At 39.6% G+C, this 20,966-nt stretch overlaps 1 protein-coding gene, 1 long non-coding RNA gene and 1 other non-coding gene across 3 annotated transcripts; 2 read left to right on the forward strand and 1 right to left on the reverse strand.

The window, feature by feature from the left end:
* Nucleotides 1-1,853: 1,853 nt before the first annotated feature.
* LOC108948667 (uncharacterized) lies at nt 1,854-2,734 on the forward strand. The gene is made up of 2 exons (XR_001973412.2): nt 1,854-1,965; nt 2,187-2,734. It is a non-coding gene; the product is annotated as an uncharacterized lncRNA (long non-coding RNA).
* A 7,325-nt stretch (nt 2,735-10,059) lies between these two features.
* On the reverse strand, nt 10,060-10,545 carry LOC138891724 (uncharacterized). Its single transcript, XM_070175477.1, has one exon. The coding sequence runs from the start codon at nt 10,543-10,545 to the stop codon at nt 10,060-10,062; it is 486 nt and encodes a 161-aa protein (XP_070031578.1).
* A 4,132-nt stretch (nt 10,546-14,677) lies between these two features.
* LOC117281685 (small nucleolar RNA R71) lies at nt 14,678-14,784 on the forward strand. Its single transcript, XR_004512318.1, has one exon. It is a non-coding gene; the product is annotated as a small nucleolar RNA R71 (small nucleolar RNA).
* The last annotated feature ends 6,182 nt before the right edge of the window (nt 14,785-20,966 follow it).

Raw genomic sequence — 20,966 nt, forward strand, 5'->3', positions numbered from 1 at the left:
TCTCAAAATCACTAGAACAACCAAACACGACCGATACACATGGTCAACAACAATAGTTACTCCCCAGGCGTAGACACATAAACAGGAGAACTCAAAGAATCACGGGATACACCCAAATACGAAGCAAAATAAGATGACACATAGGAATAAGTGGAGTCTAGATCAAATAACACTGATGTATCTCTATGACAGACCGGAACAATACCTGTGATGACAGAATCGGATGCAACTGCCTTTGTCTTAGCAGGAAGGGCATAATATCTAGCATGGCCTCCCCCTAGGACAACCTCTACCTACTCCACCTCCACCTCGAAATGGTTGTGCAGGTGGAGTGGTAGCTGGTGCTGTAACCATAGCGTGAGGACCCGGTGGAGCACGCGGTGCCTGAGTGCTCATTGGAGGTGCACCCCGCCTGAGTCTGGGGCAATCCCTCATCATATGACGAGTGTCACCACACTAAAAACAAGCTTTCGGAGGACGTGGCTGTTGTGGCTGGCTCGGGCCTGATCGGATGGACTGACCGCTGAAAGCACCCCGTGTAGGAGGTACACTAGACAATGGCGGTGCATAATAGGGAGCATTGGGCCTAGGAATGGCCGGAATACCGCTGGCAATTGGAAATGCTGAATGAACAGGGCGACTCACATAGCCCATACCCTGACGAGCTGCAGCTTGGGCACGAGTACCACTATAAGTGTCGGACTCTCGAGACTTCTTGGCCTCTCTGTCCTCTCTCTCTCTCGAGTCGGCATGCCCTCCAATCTCCTAGAAATCCCCACTACCTGTTAGTATGCAATGTTCATCTCCAACTCTCGGGCCATGCTAAATCTGATACTGGGGTTTAGCCCCTCGATAAATTGACGGACCCGTTCTCTAATAGTAGCAACCAAGGCTGGTGCATATCTAGTCAAATCATTGAACTGAACTGCATACTCCGACACGGTTATAGAACCCTGGCGCAACTCCTCAAACTCTGTGCGCCATGCATCTCTGAGACTCTGGGAACATACTCCCTCAAGAACATATCTGAGAACTGAGTCCAAGTGAGTGAAGCTACCTCTGCCGGACTACCCAACTCATATGCTCGCCACCACTGATAGGTCGCTCCTTTAAGTTGGAACGTAGTGAAAGCAACCCCACTAGACTCCGCAATACCCATAGTACGGAGGATACAGTGGCACTCCTCAAGAAAATCCTAGGCATCCTCTGACGCCAAGCCACTGAAAGTAGAACGTTGGTACTTCTTGTACCTTTCGAGCCTGAGCTATTGAAATTGCTGCCCTAGCCTCGGGCTGAACTGGGGCTACCAAGTAAGGTCCAGTAATATATATTCCATTTGATTGTAAATACTAATTCCCTACATAAATCCCAACACGAAAATGTGTACAATTACAAAAGAAAATATCTACAGTTTCCATTAACCGAGGGAACAATGCGTAGCTTAATAGAAAATTTTAATAGCCATATGCATAGTATAAAATGCTTTGGACTGGGATCATCTTTAATTCTAACATGCATTCTGAGATAAAAGTGGATCTGACATCAAGTCAACCCTTCAATTTAAAAAGAAAAAAAAACTAAAAGCACGTTTCATTATAAAATACTTCCTAGTCAAATAGTATATTCTAAAGTATATTTAATGTATTTTCGTTTTCCGAAAGACAAGGGAGTAAATGGGACATTAAATTATAGCTTGCATCGATAAAAAAAAAAGGGAGGCCATCATAATCAAGATTAAGCATAGAAATAAGGAAAATAATAATTTTAAAAATTAGCAACTATAATACATGCTAGAAAGGTAGTTCTTTATCCAGAAGCCTATAAATTAGGCGTGAAAGAAAGGAGCAACTATTTCTTTGAACAGTAATAGATACAAAAACTATCATAAAGCGTGAAATATTGTTTATAGCATGGCGTTGCCGAAGCTTTGTTTCATTATAGTTATTTTTGTCATGGCAACCACTAGTTAGTATCCATCTTTATTTATCTATATATTACACTTATAATTATATTGTGTTTGTTAATTAATATGTATATAGATACATATCTGTGAATTTGTGCATATTTCATATGAATTCATTAATGTGTACCCATATGTTTCATTATATGATGTTTCCATATTGATTTTTCATATTATATGCCGATGGTTATTTAATTCTAATAATTATGATGGTGAAATTTTTCAGTCAATGTGCCGAGATTCTCAAAGAAACAAGTCATAGCTACACCAGATGTTGATCATGTTTTTTCAGGACTTACGAAGAGATTGCTCCCACAACTGAATACTTGTATTAGATCTTGTACTTCGGACAGTAATTGCAGTGATTGCTGGATTTGTTGTGCTTGTAAATACTCAGAGCTATATGGTGGCCACGTGTGTGAGGTGCGATAGTCGAGTGACAGAAAACCTATGTTGCACGGACTCTTCAAAATGATATCGCACTCGTGTTAGATCTTTCAAAAATGAACTATTTTTGAAGGATCCGACACGCACCCAAAGAAAGTTTGGAGAGTCTGAGCAACTTAGTAGAAAAACTCTACTACAAATTCCTATCATATGCATTAGTGTGTTCTTGTGATTTTAACGTTTTTCTTTGTCTTTTACCCTTTTCTTCGTCTTTTGTGCTTTGTAAAAGTAATAAAAGAAGTCATGAATGACTTTGTATTTCGATACAATAATCGATCTTAAAATAAAAGACGTCATCATACGTTAATAAAATTTTATCTCTTATGTGTAACCTTCCTCTCATGTTCTTCTTCTTGTTCTTTTTTCCTATTCCTTAACCCTTCCAAATTTCTATAACTTAGTGTTTCCTTTATTATTTATTACGGGATTTTTTTTGTTTTTATTTGTTGGGTTCTTGTGCTCTTGAGAAATCACTTCACAAGTTTAAAAAGTATATTATTTATATGCACAAAGAAGTGAATTTTAAGTACTAACAAGTGACTTTACTATACGATAGATAAAGTTCGGTGAACAAACGATGAAATTAATTCAACTTTTTAGATAAGCGATTAAAAGTTAAAATGGAAAGTAAGTAGAGGGGTAGAGTGACCAGTTGAAGACTATTATTCTCGTCGAAAATCTGCTATTTCGCATTTGGATTCTTCATTGCAAGAGAACTAGCTTATATATCTATATATTTTTAGTTCCAAGAGAGTACCATCTTATCAATTTGATATAAATATCGTAAACGAATAAAGTTGGCATCAATTCATTTTGCCATCTTGACTATCCTTTGCACCTATTAGATACTCTATTACACACCAAATATACCTATTAAACACGAGACGCTGACATCCACAAAAATAGTGATTCTCATTATGGGTACAGGTCGGGTTGGTTCGAATTTTTTAATTATCAAATTAAATCAATGGTGCCTGGCTTTTAAATCTATAAACCAAAATAAACCAATAAAATCGAGTTTTTCAATCTTGATTTTTCTCGAGTTTTTTGATTTTTTTTGAGTTTTTGGATTTATCCAGTAAAGTCTCCGTGGCACACAAGACGTTGACATGCACAAAATAGTGATTCTCACGTGTAGTTAAGCGCCTGAATAATTCATATCAGACTTACCTGGCTTAAAAAAAAATACAAACATCTTGTCTTCCCTGTTTTTCTCCACTGCATAGCTCACACCTCCGTACACCGGCGGAGCCACATCTATTCATGGGATATCAATTTACACTCTTTCGCTAGAAAATTATTCTGTGTATCTAAGTAAAAAAAAAATATATATATATATATATATATGATATATTGACTCTCCATGGGTTCTTTATAGGTTTATACTTCTTTATTTCTTGATCCTATTTAGTAAAAATTCTGACTCCGTCACTGCCTCAACCATCTACTTCATGAACATCATCATGACACCTCTTTCACGTTTTTTCAATCTTCTCTTCAAAACACTGATGGCAAGGAAAAGTTTGATTCAGAGGAAGAAAAAGAGGCAAAAATTGGAACAAAAATATCATTCTATTCGTCGCTCCTCAAAAAAAAAAAAAAAAAGCAAGGTCGTCGTTGAGCGACAAATGAGAAATTTATGGAAAATTACAATCTCCACCGCGAAATAGTGCACTTACACGCCTTCATCGTCGTTGTTTTTTGACCGAAAGACTAAATTTTCCTTGGTATTCCAATTGGTCTCTTTGGAAATATACTGGCCTTGAATCCGATCAAAAGAATGCAGTAACGTGAATGGGGTTTATTTAGACCAAACTTTACAAACTCCTTTTCTTACCCTTCAATCTCAACAAATATTTCTATGGGTTTTTCCACAACTTTTCTTTGTTTTTCATAGCTTGCTTGGATATTGCCTTTTCTATACAAAGAAAAGGACTTTGTTTCAGAGCAAGAAGCCTGCTCAAAGGTAGTTTTTTTTTAACTCAAAAGCCACATTGCATGTTTTCATTCGTTATTTTTGCCAGGTCAGTACATGTAAACTTCACGCATTCTATTTTTTGTGCTGGCTTGTTGATCACGCCCAACTATGCCTTATAAAAAGGACTAAGCAGTCGTTGCAAAATATTCCGGCTAATAAGTCCGGAGTCGAATCCCACAGGGAATTAACCTATCAAACATAACTACTAGACTCGTACGAACTCACGCAATTATTTAAGTAACAATTTGGATGTTTACTAACTAAATATTACGGAATGAAAATGCAACAATTAATAACTAACTACTAACGGTTGTAGACAAGAAATGGAATAATCTAAGGTTGTGATTTCCCCTATTGTCGGAATTTTTTCCGCTACGTTTTCTATAAATTTGCTTAAGTCTTCTCTATCGATCATGAACGCTCTAACTGCTGTAACTCTCTCCCGAGTAATTACCATAATTTACTAGACATACTCTCCCGAATTATGCTAGCTGGCATTAAGCACGGCTCACTCGGATCGCATCAAGGTTTCGTTATCCCTAATCCCACCTTTAAACACTTCGTATTGATCCCTCATATACATTAGAAGTGATATTGTTCAACAACTACCTAACTATATACTCTCTCCCGAGTAATACATACTAAATAGGCACAGCCAATTGGGGGCCCTTTAATCAACCACAATAATATTATAGTTAAACAAACAGAGAAAATACTACGGTAAATCTATATTAACATAATAGGAAAATCATCCTCCAATAGGTTCCATCAAAACCCTAGATTAGGAGTTTAGCTACCCATACTCATAGTAACAATATCCGAAATATTTTGCATAATTGAATTACAAAGTAAGGATAAAGGAATGTAGAAATCAATGAGTCTAGCTCCCAACTGTTGTTCCACGAGCTATCCTTGCCTCCAATTCCAAAAACGTCCTTCAAAAGTGGCGGTTTAGGTCTATTTATATGTGTAGGAAAAAACCTAAACGCGTAAGCCAAGTCCTAGTCAAACCAGGAGATGAAATAAGCCTTCAAAGTTCGGAATGTGCGCGCCTCAGACCTGGCCTCGCGAGGCTTCACGCGAGTTGAAGCTCGCCCCAGACCTGGTGTCGCCAGCTTAAACGCCTGGTAGATCTCGCGTTACCCCTCGCCTAGCCTGCTCCCACGCTAGCTAAAAGGCTTGTCCAACCTGCTCTAATGCGCACTTTAGGCCTGGCTTCGCCAGCTTTCTCATTTGTAGGCTGCTCACTTCTTTCTTTCTTCTTTTCAACTGTTTTCGAGCATACTTTAGACTTTAAGTATTCCTTTTGCTCTACTTTCATCTCCAATTCACCTACACATAAAATAGACTCCATTACGCACAATTAAAGTGTAGTTTATTATTAAAGTATATAAAATGCAAGGCAAATATAGTACTAAAATACAGAATTATAGCCACACATCAATACCACACACTTAAACATTCCTCGTCCTCGAGCAATCAAACTACACCTATATACGCAACGTTTTTAAGCAATTCCCTTAACTCATCATACCAAAAATCTTTAAAATAGTATTAGCACAAAGGTGTAACATCCTCGCCTCAAGATTTGACACACAAATACCATGCCTTATTCACAATTCACTTACTTACTCTAACATGGAGGTCAATGACATTACCTTTTCTTTACGAATCACGTGCCCTCACCCAACAACAGCTTAGTTCCACACACAATGAATTTTAGGAATGTAAGAACTCAAGATAGGAAAAATTCACCCGCTCTCAGAAATAACATTTATATGCCACAAATGATACACCATAGGCTTGCCCGTAGTGTAATACTCTACTAATCAATCTCATCCAGTCTAAGATCAAGTAGGACTTTAATTGATTGTAATGTAGGTTGCGACTCGGGTAGGATACAATTGGATATGAGTGACTACACCTCCCTTAAGCACTTTAATACATATACTTTAATACTACAGCCCATACTTATGTCAAACCCAAAATTCCACCATCACTTCAAATTATATTACCCCATACTCTTTAAGCACAAGTATATCACTGGCCACCATCATCAAGAATTATTTTTCTTACAATACACTATTATCATTTCTTTTTCTTTCTCTTCAAATGGCTTTTATTGAAATCTTTTTTTCCAAGACAATGCACCTTTCTCCTTATTTCAATTGTTTTACTCAAAAGCCAACACACCACCCCACACTTTAACTTTTATATAATTCATCACAAGTCAAGTGCTCATGAGAGGTGACAAGGTTCAAATTTATGGGCAATTCAAACAAAGGCGTACGACTTGTAATGTGGTTACCAAAGAAACAGGATTATAGGCCCAAAGGAGTTAACTACGATACATAACATTTAGGTGGGTACACTATATATCTGGCTTAACAAAGAAATGCCTATATTACTTCCCAGACTGAACAAGACTACTATTTCGCTTTGCACATACACGGGGCAAGTTCTAGACATCAAATGTAGTGCACAGAATACATACAAACCTCACACAGACATGACACATAACTCACTCAGGATTGGATTCATCGTGACACTCCAATCCAAGCAGTTAAGCAAAATTAAGAATCTATGATTTAAGGTACTTATACTAGAGTTAAAAACCGAGCCTAAGCGTCACAACCATAGTACTAACTATTCTCAAGGCATAACAAAGCTAAGAGATATTTCTGCAATTAAATGCATAGCCCCGTGGTTCCTACTCCTAAACATTAAAACTAACTACACCCGGTTCAACTAAAAGCCCTTGGAAAGAATCGCGACCCAAAGAAAAACCAAGGAGGAATTACTACACTACCTACAAGAAAATCTTTTTGGTTTGTTTTTCTTTAGACTTACTTCCCTCAAGAAAACTGTCTAGGAGATCCATCGTCGGAAAGAGTAGAGTCCAATTTTTCTATATTTGTTTTTCAAACTAAAAACAAATAACTAAAACAATTAACTAAGCTAATAATTACAACAATCAACTAAAACAAAGATGACATTTGCTAAAAAAAGAACAAATAACTAAGAAAAAATAATATTTATACCCCACCCCACACTTAGATCATGCACTGTCCTTAGTGCATGCATAAAATGATAAAACAAGAAAAATGAGTAGGGCGTAAGGAAAAAAAGAAAAAAACTCCCTGGTCATGCTGCATCGTCGCCCTCATCCTCTGAGGCTGCCCACACTTCTTCCTGTGCGTCCTCCTCCTTATCATCATCGTCCTCATCGCCTGACTGGTCCGACTCAGCCTCGGACTGCTCAGGTGTGTTAATGTCCTCGTCATCTGGAAGTCTGTATCCATCACCTAGCCCAACCAGTTGCTGAGCATGAGCGTTGAGCGGGAACCGCTCCTCCAATATGTCCCTCTCCGCTAAAGTAGTCGGTCGACCCCCTATCCTCAGCTGCAAATCCATTATCCCATAGAAATGGGCCATAAAACTATCATCACAAGCATTGTGCTCGGCACCTGTCAATGATGGCATGGAAGTCTCTTCCTTCACCCGGATGCTAGTAATGTCCGTCTGTCGTATGGGCTGATCAATGCTGTGGTCAAACTCTGTCTCCTCCTTAACCTCCTCGTGTCTTAAGTACTGAGTCAAAATATTAGCAAATGGCATTCGATCGACCTTCTTACTCGTTCTTACCGAAGACATTTGGTAGCGGATTAGATGACCTACATTCACCCTTTGACCCCTCATGAGGAAGTAGAGCACACAAGTCCTCTCTCGGCTAATGAGCGTGTCATGATTGCACTGTAGGAGCCATGCATTAATCAGTTTCAACCAAACTTGAGTCTCTTCCCTCATCTTCTTTTTGGGGAACTTCTTGTGCCGATTTGTTTTCTTATCACAGATCCACGCTGCCGTAGAATTGACACCACATAACGTGTGTCTCAACTCTCTATATGTAGGATGGCAAATGAAGTAGTCCAATGGCTCCATAGGAACATCTGGAGCACCTAAAAAGTTACATATGGCTGTGGCTGAAAGGTTTATCAACCGTCCACGAATCAGCACCAGCTGTTCGGTATCCTGTGGATCAAACCTGCATATAATTCCCGCACTAGATTGAGATTAATATCCCCTATGTTCTTAAAGACATAGCTCAACCCCAATCATGGATGCCCTTCCAAATAGCCTGGTACATTTCTTGCAGTCGACGCTCATGGATAGTGGCTTCCGGATGTACATGTTTAGGCCTACATCGTCTGTACTAATTCTTAGTATGCGGGGGTATGCTTCTGATGCCAAACTCCCGTTGGCCTTGGGGTTGTGTCCGCATGGCTGCTATAGCTGCCATAACTTGTGCTCCTTCACATTGACTGGAGGTAGCTTCTCCCCCTTTTCTCTTCTTTAGGGGAGGTGCGGAGGTCGCCTTTGCTTTAGCCGGAGCAGTGGAAGTAGCCTTTCCTTTGCCGGTGTCTTTTCTCGGAGGCATATTTGTTCCTATACAAGTAATCATCAATCAGTTAAAACTGCATTACGATATGACATACATGGTCTTGCCCAAATTTCCGAGGTTACACAGACTTCACCTCGTATTTTCTTAATCATGAGAATCAAATAATAACAGATAGGTGCTTCCTCCAATTTCGAAGCATTAGGCTACCAGTGAGGCACCCCACACTTAAGCTTTTAACATGGTGCACGACCACATAACACTAGTCTATTAATCCCGGAGACTCGGGCTCCAATAGGGACAAGAAATGCCATTGAGGCGTTATAGCGAACACGTAGCATGCACTAGTGCCATGGGAGTGCTTGTAGTGGTGAGGGGTTGCCTCACCCTCCCAAATCGGCTTGGGCGTTCTATTTTACCACGTGCTCATACAATAGCAACACCATTCCTATGGGGTTCATGGGGTTGGGACACACAAACACATTATTACAATGAAGAACAACCCCCAAATTTTATGTCTAATTTCATACCTTCATCCAACTCAAAATTACAAAGGAAGGAGATAAAAATCATACCTTAGATGCTTTAAGAGGAAGAATTTGCCTTGGTACTGTTGTTGCAAGTGAAGGAAATAGGAGAAACTTGCTTGACCTCAATGGAGTTGGGAGGGGGGGGGATGGCAGTGTTGCGTGAGTGTGTGAGGGCAGTGTATCTGCGTGAGTGTTTTGTGAGGAGTGAAGTGTTTTAGGTTAGGGTTTCGTGTTTTTGTTTTGCTTTAGGCATTTAAGTGAGGGAGTTAGAAGCAAATAAGGGAACAAAAATTAAAATAAGCCCGACAAATACTTACCTGGCGACGCCTGCATTTTTACCTCGCCCTAATCCTCGCGATGCGAGGTCAGACGTGAGCTAGAGGGCTTGCTGCGCGAGGCTTATTGCTTGAACCACCTATCCTTTTCCCTTGCAAAGCTAGATATAACGTGAGCTTCAGCTCGTCCAAACCCATATGAGGTGAGCTCTATCGTCTGTTACTCCCATGCCAGGTTTCCTTCAAGCGACGCACAGTGCTCCGTATGTCATGCCAAAATCACCTGCAAACTTGTTAGTACCTAAAAACGAAAAGAAAAATTCTAACTACACTAAAAATTAAATACGAATTGGGTTGCCTCCCAACGAGCGCCTTAGTTAATGTCACAGCATGACGAATGCAACATTACAATGGGTTGCCTCCCATGAAGCGTCTGATTTAACATCGCGGCACGATGTAGGTAATCGCACTTAAGGCTCGCTCAACATTTGTGGCTCCAGCAGATGAGTCACCGACACTACTTTCGCATCATTCATGTCCAAATAATGTTTTAACATGTTCCCATTGACTCTAAACGTGCAAGAGTCATTTTCCGCAGCAATCTCTACGTCACCAATAGGGTGAATCTCTACCACACGAAATGCTCCTGACCATTTTGACTTTAATTTGCCCGAAAATAACCTCAGTCTTGAATTGTATAGCAATACCATATCTCCGGGTTTAAAATTCCGCTCAAGAATATTTTTATCATGCATCATCTTCATTCTCTCCTTGTATAGTCTTGTGCTCTCAAAAGCGTGGTAGCGAAACTCATCAACCTCGTGCAACTCTGTGACTCTACTTGTATCAGCAGCTTCTATATCTAGATTCAGCTGCCTCAGTGCCCATAAAGCTCTATGCTCCAACTCTACTGGTAAGTGACACACCTTCCCAAACACCAATTTATACGAGGACATGCCAATCAGAGTTTTGAAAGAGGTACGATAGGCCTATAGTGCATCATCTAACTTTCTCGCCCAATCTGTTCTTGTAGCATTCACAGTCTTTGTCTAAACGCTCTTTATCTCTTTGTTCGAAACTTCCACTTGGCCACTCGTTTGTGGATGATATGGGGTGGCAAACTTGTGGCATACATCATACTTTTCTAACAACTTTGCGAAGGCTCGATTATAGAAGTGAGTGCCTCCGTCACTGATTATTGCCATTGGAGTGCCAAATCGGGTGAATATATTCTTTCTCAAAAACCCAATTACCCTTCTTTGCATCATTTGTAGGGAGCGCTACAGCCTCCACGGATTTTGACACGTAGTTCACAGCTACGAGTATGTACTTGTTGCCATATGAGCTGACGAAAGGCCCCATGAAATCGATTCCTTATACATCAAACACTTCTACCTCCTGAATTGGGTTCATAGGCATCTCATGTCGGTGGGAAATATTCCTAGTTTGTTAGCATTCATCACAACCTGTCACCTATAAGTGTGCATGTTTGAACAATGTAGGCCAGTAGAAGCCCGACTCCAGCACTTTCGCAGTTGTCCTTACTCCCCCGAAATGGCCACCATATGGTGACGCGTGACAAGCCTGCAAAATAGAAGATTGGTCTATCTCGAGGATACATCTCTGGATCATGTTATCAACACAAATCCTGAACAGATAAGGCTCATCCCAATAATACATGCGACAGTCACGAAAGAACTTTTGCTTTTGAATAGAGGAAAGGTCACAGAGAACAATACCATTTGCCAGGTAGTTTGCAATGTCTGCATACCATGGCGCTACCTCAAGACTCGTGGCTAGTAGTTGTTCATCCGGAAAAGTCTCCACAATCTCTTCCACCTCAACCTTCTCTTCGGCTCCTTCTAGCCTAGACAAGTGATCAGCCATTTGGTTCTCCGTTCCCTTTCGGTAACGAATTTCCCATGTCAAATTCTTGAAGCAGTAGCACCCATCGAATCAGGTGCAGCTTTGACTCCTTCTTATCAATGAGGTACCTGAGAGCACCATGGTCAGTATAAACAATTACCTGCGAGCCTATCAGGTATGACCTGAATTTGTCAAATGCGAACACCACTGCTAGTATCTCCTTCTCGGTCACTGTGTAATTTAGTTGGGCACCACTCAAAGTTCTACTTGCGTAATATATTGGATGCATGACTTTGTCTTTGTGCTGCCCAAGCACTGCTCCCACAGCATAGTCCCTTGCATCACACATCAGCTCAAATGGTTGCTCCTAATCAGGTGCAACCATGATAGATGCTTTCACCAACCCCTTCTTCAATTCCTCAAAAGCTAGCATGCAGTCATCAGAAAACATAAATCGTCTATAGAACCCGGTGTGGCCAAGGAAACTTCTTATTGCTTTGACATAAGTGGGTGGTGGAAGCTTTTCGATCACATCAACCTTTGCACGATCTACCTTAATGCCTTTACTCGACACTAGGTGCCCAAGACTATACCTTCATGTACTATGAAATGGCACTTTTCCCAATTGAGTACCAGATTAGTCTCGACACATTTTTTCAACACTCTTTTCAAATTCCTTAGGCAATCATCGAATGAGTCTCCCACCACCGAGAAATCATCCATAAATACCTCCATGATGTCCTCTACCATATCAGTGAAGATGGCCATCATGCACCTTTGAAATGTGGCGGGTACATTGCATAGGCCGAACGGCATCCCCCGGAAGGCGTAGACGCCATATGGACAGGTGAATGATGTTTTCTCTCTATCTTCCGGGGTAATGAAGATTTGATTATACCCTGAGTATCCATCCATAAAGCAAATGTGGGACTTCCCAGCCAATCTATCTAGCATTTGATCAATGAACGACATAGGAAAATGGTCTTTTTGGGTGGCCTTGTTCAATCTTCTGTAGTCCATACAAATTTGCCATCCCGTGACTGTTCTTGTTGATATCAACTCATTGTTCTCGTTTTCCACTACAATCATCCCATCTTTCTTAGGCACACATTGGACTGGGCTGATCCAGTTGTTGTCGGAGATGAGGAAAATGATCCCCGCATCTAACCATTTTATCACCTCCCTTTTTACAACTTCCTTCATATTGGGGTTCAGCCTTCTTTGATGTTCTCTGGAAGGTTTGTGGCCATCTTCCAGTAGAATCTTATGCATACAGAAGGCCGGGCTGATACCGTTAATGTCTGCAATGGTCCAACCAATTGCAGTTTTGCACCCACTCAATACCTGCAAAAGCTGTTCTTTCTGCACATCTAACAAACCAGATGAGACAATAACATGTAAAGTTGAGTTAGGTCCCAAGAAAGCATACTTGAGATGAGGTGGTAGTGGCTTCAGTTCCAACTTTGGTGGCTCTTCTAACGATGGTTTAGCTAGAGGAAGTTTTCCTTCTTCTAAGTGTAAAGGCTCAAATTCGAGCTCTCTTTTCCAAAACTATTGGCCTTCAAGAGCCAGCACCCACTCTGCCAAATCCTCTCCATTTACTTCATCTAAGTTCATGAGATATGCTGCTAGAGGGTCTTTAGCATTCAAGGTCTCATCTTCCTCCTCCAAAATTACATCCACGGCTTCTATTAGAGAGCAGTTAGCAAATTCACTTGGTCGCCACATATAATTCCAATGCCTAACCTTTTGTAGATAGCCAAGGGCATCAAGTTTATGCTTACCCCTAAATCACACAATGCTTTAGCAAAAGCATAGCTGCCTATCGTGCATGGGATTGTGAAACTCCCTGGGTCTGACAACTTCTCAGTTATTGGTCTCGTTATGACTGCACTACAGGTCTGTGTCAATATAACAGTGGACAGGTCTTGGAAGTCGAATTTGCGAGACATTAAATCTTTCATCATTTTGGCATACCCGGGCATCTCCCGCAACGCATCAATAAGTGGAATGCTCACCTGTATTTGTTTCAATATCTTCATGAATTTCTTATATTGCTCGTCCTTCTGAAATTTGGCGAATCTATGCGGGAATGGTGTTGGAGGTCGCTTCTTTCCTGTGATTTGAGTTTTATCTTACTCAGGCACTGCTTCTACTGTCGTTTCTTGCGCTACCTCAGTCTCTTTCACAACCTCTTTTTCTTTGCTTGTGCTCTCTTGTGCATGTTATACTGCCACCTCAATTAACCCTGTTGAATCATCTATCTCAATGGGTACTAGCACAAGCGTTTCAGTAGGTCGGCTTTCGCGAGCAATCTCTTGCTCCAGATCTAGGTCTCTACCATTTTGTAGACTCACTTCCATAAGCTATTTCAGGCTCTGATCGTTTGGATTGACTTGTGTGTCTGCAGGTAACGTTCCTTGGGGAAGATTCTTTAGAGCCATAGAAATCTGTCCTAATTGAATCTCAATACCCTTTATCGCTGATTCATGTGAGTCCACTCTCTCTTGCATTTTTCCAGTAGACCCAATCAATTGTTGCAGCATTCAGTTGTTGCTGTCCAGCATTCCCTTAAGTTCAGCAAACCAATCATCTTGTCTCACAATCTATTATTGTTGAGGTTGTTGATAAGCCAGCTACTGATTTTGCTGCTTGTAACTATGTTGCCTTTGGTAAGGCACCACTTGACCCTGTGGTTGCATAGCTCCAAGATTGTTGTTGTTATTGTACTGCTGTTGTGCTGGTCTATATTGTTGATTATGTTGTCCCCAATTCTGACCACCTTGCCTATGTCCCCCATAGTTGGCAACATAGTTCATATCTTCCTGATAGTGCTGGTTGTCACCTTCCGCACTCCACGAGCATACATAAGATTGGTTAATGCATGGTGTACATAAGCCCTCATTAGTTGCGTCAATTATGTGTACCTGTTGCTTCTGCCCTGATTCATCGATCTCTTTGGTGAGGATACTCATTTGCGTCATTAGAGTTGCCATATTTTTAGCTATGGAGTAGTTTGGGTCCAAAGCCACTGAGTGAACTACAGGAGTGATCGTAGAGTCTCTTGTCATCCATCCTGAGTTTTGAGCCATCTTATCAAGTAGGATCTTGCATTCTCTGAATGTTTTGCTCAAAAATGCTTCACCTGCTGAAGCATCAATATTGGCCTTTAAGCCGTCTGCCAGTCCCATATAGAACCTCTGCCCCAATATCTAATCTGGAATGCCATGATGTGGACAATTAACCAGCATACCCTTGAACCTCTCCCACGTTTCTTGTAGTGATTCTGTCGGTCTCTGCCTGAAGCTCAATATATCATCAATTTGTTTGGCAATTTTATTGGGTGGGTAGAACTTGTTCAAAAATTGCTTGACTAATTCCTCCCAAGTAGTGATGGAATTTATGGGGAGTGAATTAAGCCAAATCTGAGCTTCTCTTGTCACCGAGAATGGAAACAACAACAACTTTATTACTTCCGGTGTCACATTAGGTTGCCTTTGCGTGACACATATCGACAGGAAATTCTTCAGATGTTGCTTAGGATCTTTAATGTATGACCTTGAGAACAATCCCTTGTTATGCAACAAATCTAGCGTATTGTTTGTGATTTGAAATGATTCTGCTTGTATCTAAGGGACTGCAATTGCGGTTTCCAGATTGTGGGTTGTGGGTTGTGCCCAATCATATAATGTTGCTTCTAGTACAAGAGGCACTACACCCTGATTGTATGGTTCATTCACATTTTTTATGTTGTTGATTGGATTTTCTATTATGTCATCCATGGCTAGTTCGATTTGGTCTGTCGAGTTTTGTTGCAGTTTGCCTTTCTTGTTTGCACGATTTAGTGTCTTGAAAACTTTCTCAGAATATGATAATGCTTCGAGCCATTCACCAGTTCTCGAGGAGTTCCTAGGCATGCACCTGTAACACCCAAGACTAGTATTTGGTTTAAAATAAAGAAAATTGACTACACTAAGAATTGTAGCACTTCTTTTAGCTGCACTTAATAATTCCGTCAATTCCCCAGCAACGACGCCAAAATTTGATCACGCCCAACTATGACTTATAAAAAGAACTAAGCAGTCGTTGCAAATATATTTCGGCTAATAAGTCCGGAGTCGAATCCCACAGGGAATTAACCTATCAAACACAGCTACTAGACTCGTACGAACTCACGCAATCAATCTTCAGAAATATTTAAGTGATAATTTTGATGTTTACTAACTAAATGTTACGTAATGAAAATGCAACAATTAATAACTAACTAATAATGGTTGTAGACAAGAATTGGAATGATCTAAGGTTGTGATTTCCCCTATTGTTGGAATCTTTTCCGCTACATTTTCTATAAATTTGCCTAAGTCTTCTCTATCGATCATGAGCACTCTGGCTGTCGTAACTCTCTCCCGAGTAATTACCACAATTTACTAGATATAGTTTCCTGAATTATGCTAGCTAGCATTAAGCACGGCTCACTCGGATCGCACCAAGGTTTCGTTATCCCTAATCCCACCTTTAAACCCTTTTTATTGATCCCTCATATACGTTAGGAGTGATGTTGTTCAACAACTACCTAACTATGCACTCTCTCCCGAGTAATACATACTAAATAGGCACAGCTAATTGAGGGCCCTTTAATCAACCACAATAATATTATAGTTGAACAAACAGAGAAAATACTACGATAAATCTATATTAACGTAACAGAAAAATCATCCTCCAATAGGTTCCATCAAAACCCTAGATTAGGAGTTTAGCTACTCATACTCATAGTAACAATATCTGAAATATTTTGCATAATTGAATTACAAAGTAAGGATAAAGGGATGTAGAAATCAATGAGTCTAGCTCCCAACGGTTGTTCCACGAGCTATCCTTGCCTCCAATTCCAAAAAGGTCCTTCAAAAGTGGCGTTTTAGGTCTATTTATATGTGTAGGAAAAGACCTAAACGAGTAGGCCAAGTCCTAGTCAAATCAGGAGATGAAATAAGCCTTCAAAGTTCGGAATGTGCGCGCCTCAGACCTGGCCTCGCAAGACTTCACGCGAGCTGAAGCTCGCACCAGACCTGGCGTCGCCAGCTTCAACGCATGGTGGATCTCGCGTTACCCCTCGCCTACCCTGCTCCCACGCGAGCTAAAAGGCTCGCCCAGCCTGCTCTAATGCCCACTCTAAGCCTGGCTTCGCCAGCTTTCTCATTTGTAGGCTGCTCACTTCTTTCTTTCTTTTTTTCAACTGTTTTCGAGTACACTTTCGACTTTAAGTATTCCTTTTGCTCTACTTTCATCTCCAATTCACCTACACATAAAATAGACTCCATTATGCGCAATTAAAGTATAGTTTATCATTAAATCATATAAAATATAAGGCAAATAATGTACTAAAATATAGAATTATAGCCACACATCACTTGTCATGGGAGGTCTAACAGATACAAATTGACTGTCTAATAAGAACAAGTCTCAGTTGAGATATTAAAGTGGACATTAGTGTCAAATTAGAGGGGTTGTTTTTGTATTTGATCTTTGTACAGTTTAAGTTATATACACTAAAAAATATTTTACGCTATCAAGTCATCCAAAAGATATCTCCAGGTAAGTCTCTTTACATTATATGATTTGTAACGTTAAAAATAATATAGATTATGTACTACAATAGGTAAAGATAACCTGATAATGTAAAAATCATTACACTAAACATGTATATAACTTAAAACACTCTTTAACTACTAAACGAGATGGAACTAGAATTGATAAATCTGCGTTAGTTCAAGATGCTCGAAACCAATCTAAAACTGGAGCAATACTGCACAAGTATGATTAGGGAAGTGAAATAAACTGCAAATAACTCTACTGAAACTGAGTAATATTGAGATGCAAACAGGCATTAAAAACAACGATCCACTTGCCACGGTTAACGTGAAAAAGCGAATGTACACTCAGAGGCGGATCTAGAATTTAATGTTTATGGGTTTATACAACGACCTTAAGTAAATTTTCAATAGTAGCTGAATTTACATTCAATCATTTATAGATATTTAGTGAATTTTTCGAACACGTTTATGCTGTTTGGACAAAAATTATTGAGTTCATGTGAATCCGCAAATTGCGAGGTGGATCCGCCCCAGTGTACAATAGCACGTGATTTTTTCTGTAATTGGTTATTAATTCGTTATTGAAAGATCATGTTCTTTTGATTCCTTATTTTGTTAAAAACACATCTTAACCTTTGGTTCTTAGAGAAAATAAAGAGTCACCTAACTCTTAACTCTTCTTAAACGTTAAGTCGTTCGCTTATAAAAAGGGTTCTTTTGTAGTGAAAAAATCAAGTAAAAAAGTTTAAGAATTCCTCTCCCAATAAAACATGTCTTCTCACACAATTTTCCTCTAATTTATCTAACAATGTTTTCAAATTATTTGAGATACTTGGATTTCAAGTAACCTCGATGAAGGGAATGTTAGGATCGAAATAATCAGGTATCATGCGAAAACTAGTAAAGCAAACCTTGAACGACGATAAATCAGACAACAAAAAAGAAACATACCAAAAGATACACAAATATTTAACATGGTTCAGTCAATTGACCTACATCTATGGATGGAGATGAGCAATCCACTATATAAAAGAGTACAAATTATCGATAGAACAATCTCACAAAGAGGCAAACTCAAGTGGCACACTAAAACTTGTCCCGAAAAGTTCTTTCCCTAAACAAGGCTCTCAAACCCCATATGGCTACATTGTGGATGTTACTGAATGAAAAAGAAGGATCCTTAATTTATATAAGTCCAATTATTTTCCTCCAAGAAAAGGGACTAGCCAAATATGAGAGATTTATAGTTTCCTTCTAAAAGAAGGAAAAATCAATTTTGGTAAGTATGTTGCCCTTTCCTTCAAGGAATAGGAAAACCAAATATGGTAAGAAAATCAGGACAAATACCTAACAATTCTCTCCCTTGGCCTGAATTTCCCGACAAAATAACTTGATCCGCCTTATTCACATAACCTTCAATATGTCGTATCTCCAAATCTCCACCACAAAGTTTGTCTCAACTTGAATAACACTCCGGTCAAATTTCTCAAACAAATATCATGATTACCGTCAAATAGATTATGGCTAGAACTAAACCCACCAAGATGAACCCGTCTTGAACCTTGCTCGGATACTTCTTGTTAGGATCAAAATAATGAGGTATCATGTGAAAGATAATAAAGTAAATCTTGAACAACGATAAATCAGACAACAAAAGAGAAATATACCAAATGAGACACAAATAATTAACGTGGTTTGGTCAATTGATTTACATCTATGGATGGAGATGAGCAATCCTGTAACAACCCGACCGGTCGTTTTGAGAACCTGCATCTCATTCGATGACTTAAGGTCTCGAGCAATTTTGTATTATGTATTATGACTTGCGTGTGTGGTCGAGTTCTGTTTTTCGGATGATTCGAGATAGATTTGGAAGAACAATTCTTGTTTTACAAGCTTAAGTGAAAAGAGTTTATCAGAGTTTGACTTTTCTGTAGAAGACTCCGGAATAGTAGTTTGATGATTCCAATAGATCTGTATTTGGACTTAGGCGTGTGTCCGGATTTAGATTTGGAGGTCCGTAGGTTAATTTGAAGCATTTTGGCAAAAATTGGAAAGTTGAAGGTTTGGAAGGCTGAGAGGTTTGACCGGGAGTTGACTTTGTTGATAGTGGGTTTGAATTTTGATTCTGGAAGTCGGTATAGCTCCATTGTGTCATTCGAAACTTGCATGCAAAATTTGACGTCATTCCGGGTTAATTTGTTATGTTTCGGCGCGAGTTGTAAAAGTTGAAACTTCGTAAGTTCATTAAGTTCGATTTTAGGTGCGATTCATAGTTTTGATATTTTTTGATATAATTTGAGGCCTAGAGCAGGTCCGTGTTATGTTATAGAACTTGTTGGTATGTTCGGATGGGATCCCGGGGCCCACAGGTGTGTCTCGGACGCGTTGCAGATGGTTTCCATGTTTATGGGAAAGTCTGATTCTGGTACGTCGCATCTGCGCATTTTGGAGTGCATGTGCGGGGCCGCTTCTGCACATTTTGTGTCGCTTTTGCAACGTTGAGGCCTGGGCGGGAGCTTCGCTTATGTGGATTTAGGGCACGCATGTGCGATGGTCGCTTCTGCGGCTTAGTGATCGCAGATGCACAGGATTTCGCTTCTACAGTTCATTTGGGCACTTCTGCAGTGTCGCAGGTGCAACCCCTTTTGCGCAAGCGCGAGGTCCGGTTAGTGGAAACCACAGGTGCGCATTTTTGGTCCGCAAAAGCGGAAGTGTTGGGCAGAATGTTTATATCTCGAGGGTTGACCATTTTTATCATATCTTGAGTTGTAGATCTCAGTTTTGGGAGATTTTGGAGGGGTTCTACACGTTTTGGATTGGAGTAAAATTTCTTTAACCGTATTTGATTACATTTCATGATTGCATATTTATTTTTATCACTAAATTAGTGGTTTGAGTTGGAGAAAAATAAGAATTTTGTGTAAACTTTCAAAAATGTAAAATGATGATTTGAAGGACGTTTGGATGTCGGAATTGGATAATTTGGTATGGTTGAACTCGTATTGGGATGTTTGAATTTTATGAAATTGGTCGGGTTCCGAGGTGCGAGCCCGGGGTTGACATTTTAGTTTTCATTAAAAATCGAAGCTTTATTATCTAGAGTTGTTTCCTATGGTTTTTATTGTTGATTTGAAGTTATTTTGGCCAGATTTGAGCCGTACGGAGGTTATTTCACACGAGAAGGTCATTATAGAGTATCGGTTTAGGTTCTTTGAATGGTAAGTATCTCCCCTAACTTTGTGTGGGAAACACTTCATGAGAAGAAAACACACACTTAAATATGCTCGCTAGTCGAATATAGTAATATATATCCACAGGGATTGGAGTTAAATAGTATTTTCGTAGTTTATAGCTTGGTTGCTATCCAAGATGATCAACTATTGAGAATTATGTGATTAAAAACTACAATTAACTAAGAGTCTAACTTATTGACAAATGACACTCGAATAAAAGTAAGCAAGGAAGATATCAATGAGAGAAAATAGCGATTGATTGGATAGATGCAAGATAAATGTCTGGGATTTAACTCTAGTTAATTCACTTCTAATGTTCAAGTGAGTCTCTCGAATTCACTCAATTATTAGTTCAAACGTTTAGTAGAAACTCCTCTCTCGATTAAGTCTTAACCTCACAATATGAACCAATTTAAGCTTAGTGAAGATATGCAAGAATTCATAGTGGATTGGTCTTTAGGAGAACCTCTCTCGAATATCCTCCTAACTAGGGTTAACCAATAATTTAACTAGCCATTTTCGATTATTAAGAAGAATTAATGAACTCAACAAACAAGATAATGCAACGATATCACAAGTTATGCCTTTCTCCATTACATGAACATGTGAATTTAGAAGCAACAATCAAATCATCCAAAATGATTCACTACATAAAAACTAAAGTTATAATCTACAAACAAATAT

Source organism: Nicotiana tomentosiformis, chromosome 5 (genome assembly GCF_000390325.3).
Source record: "Nicotiana tomentosiformis chromosome 5, ASM39032v3, whole genome shotgun sequence".
Taxonomy (NCBI): Eukaryota; Viridiplantae; Streptophyta; class Magnoliopsida; order Solanales; family Solanaceae; genus Nicotiana; species Nicotiana tomentosiformis.

Coding starts and splice junctions, on each gene's coding strand:
- LOC138891724 (XM_070175477.1), bottom strand. CDS start 10,545: ATGTCCTCGTATAAATTGGTGTTTGGGAAGGTGTGTCACTTACCAGTA.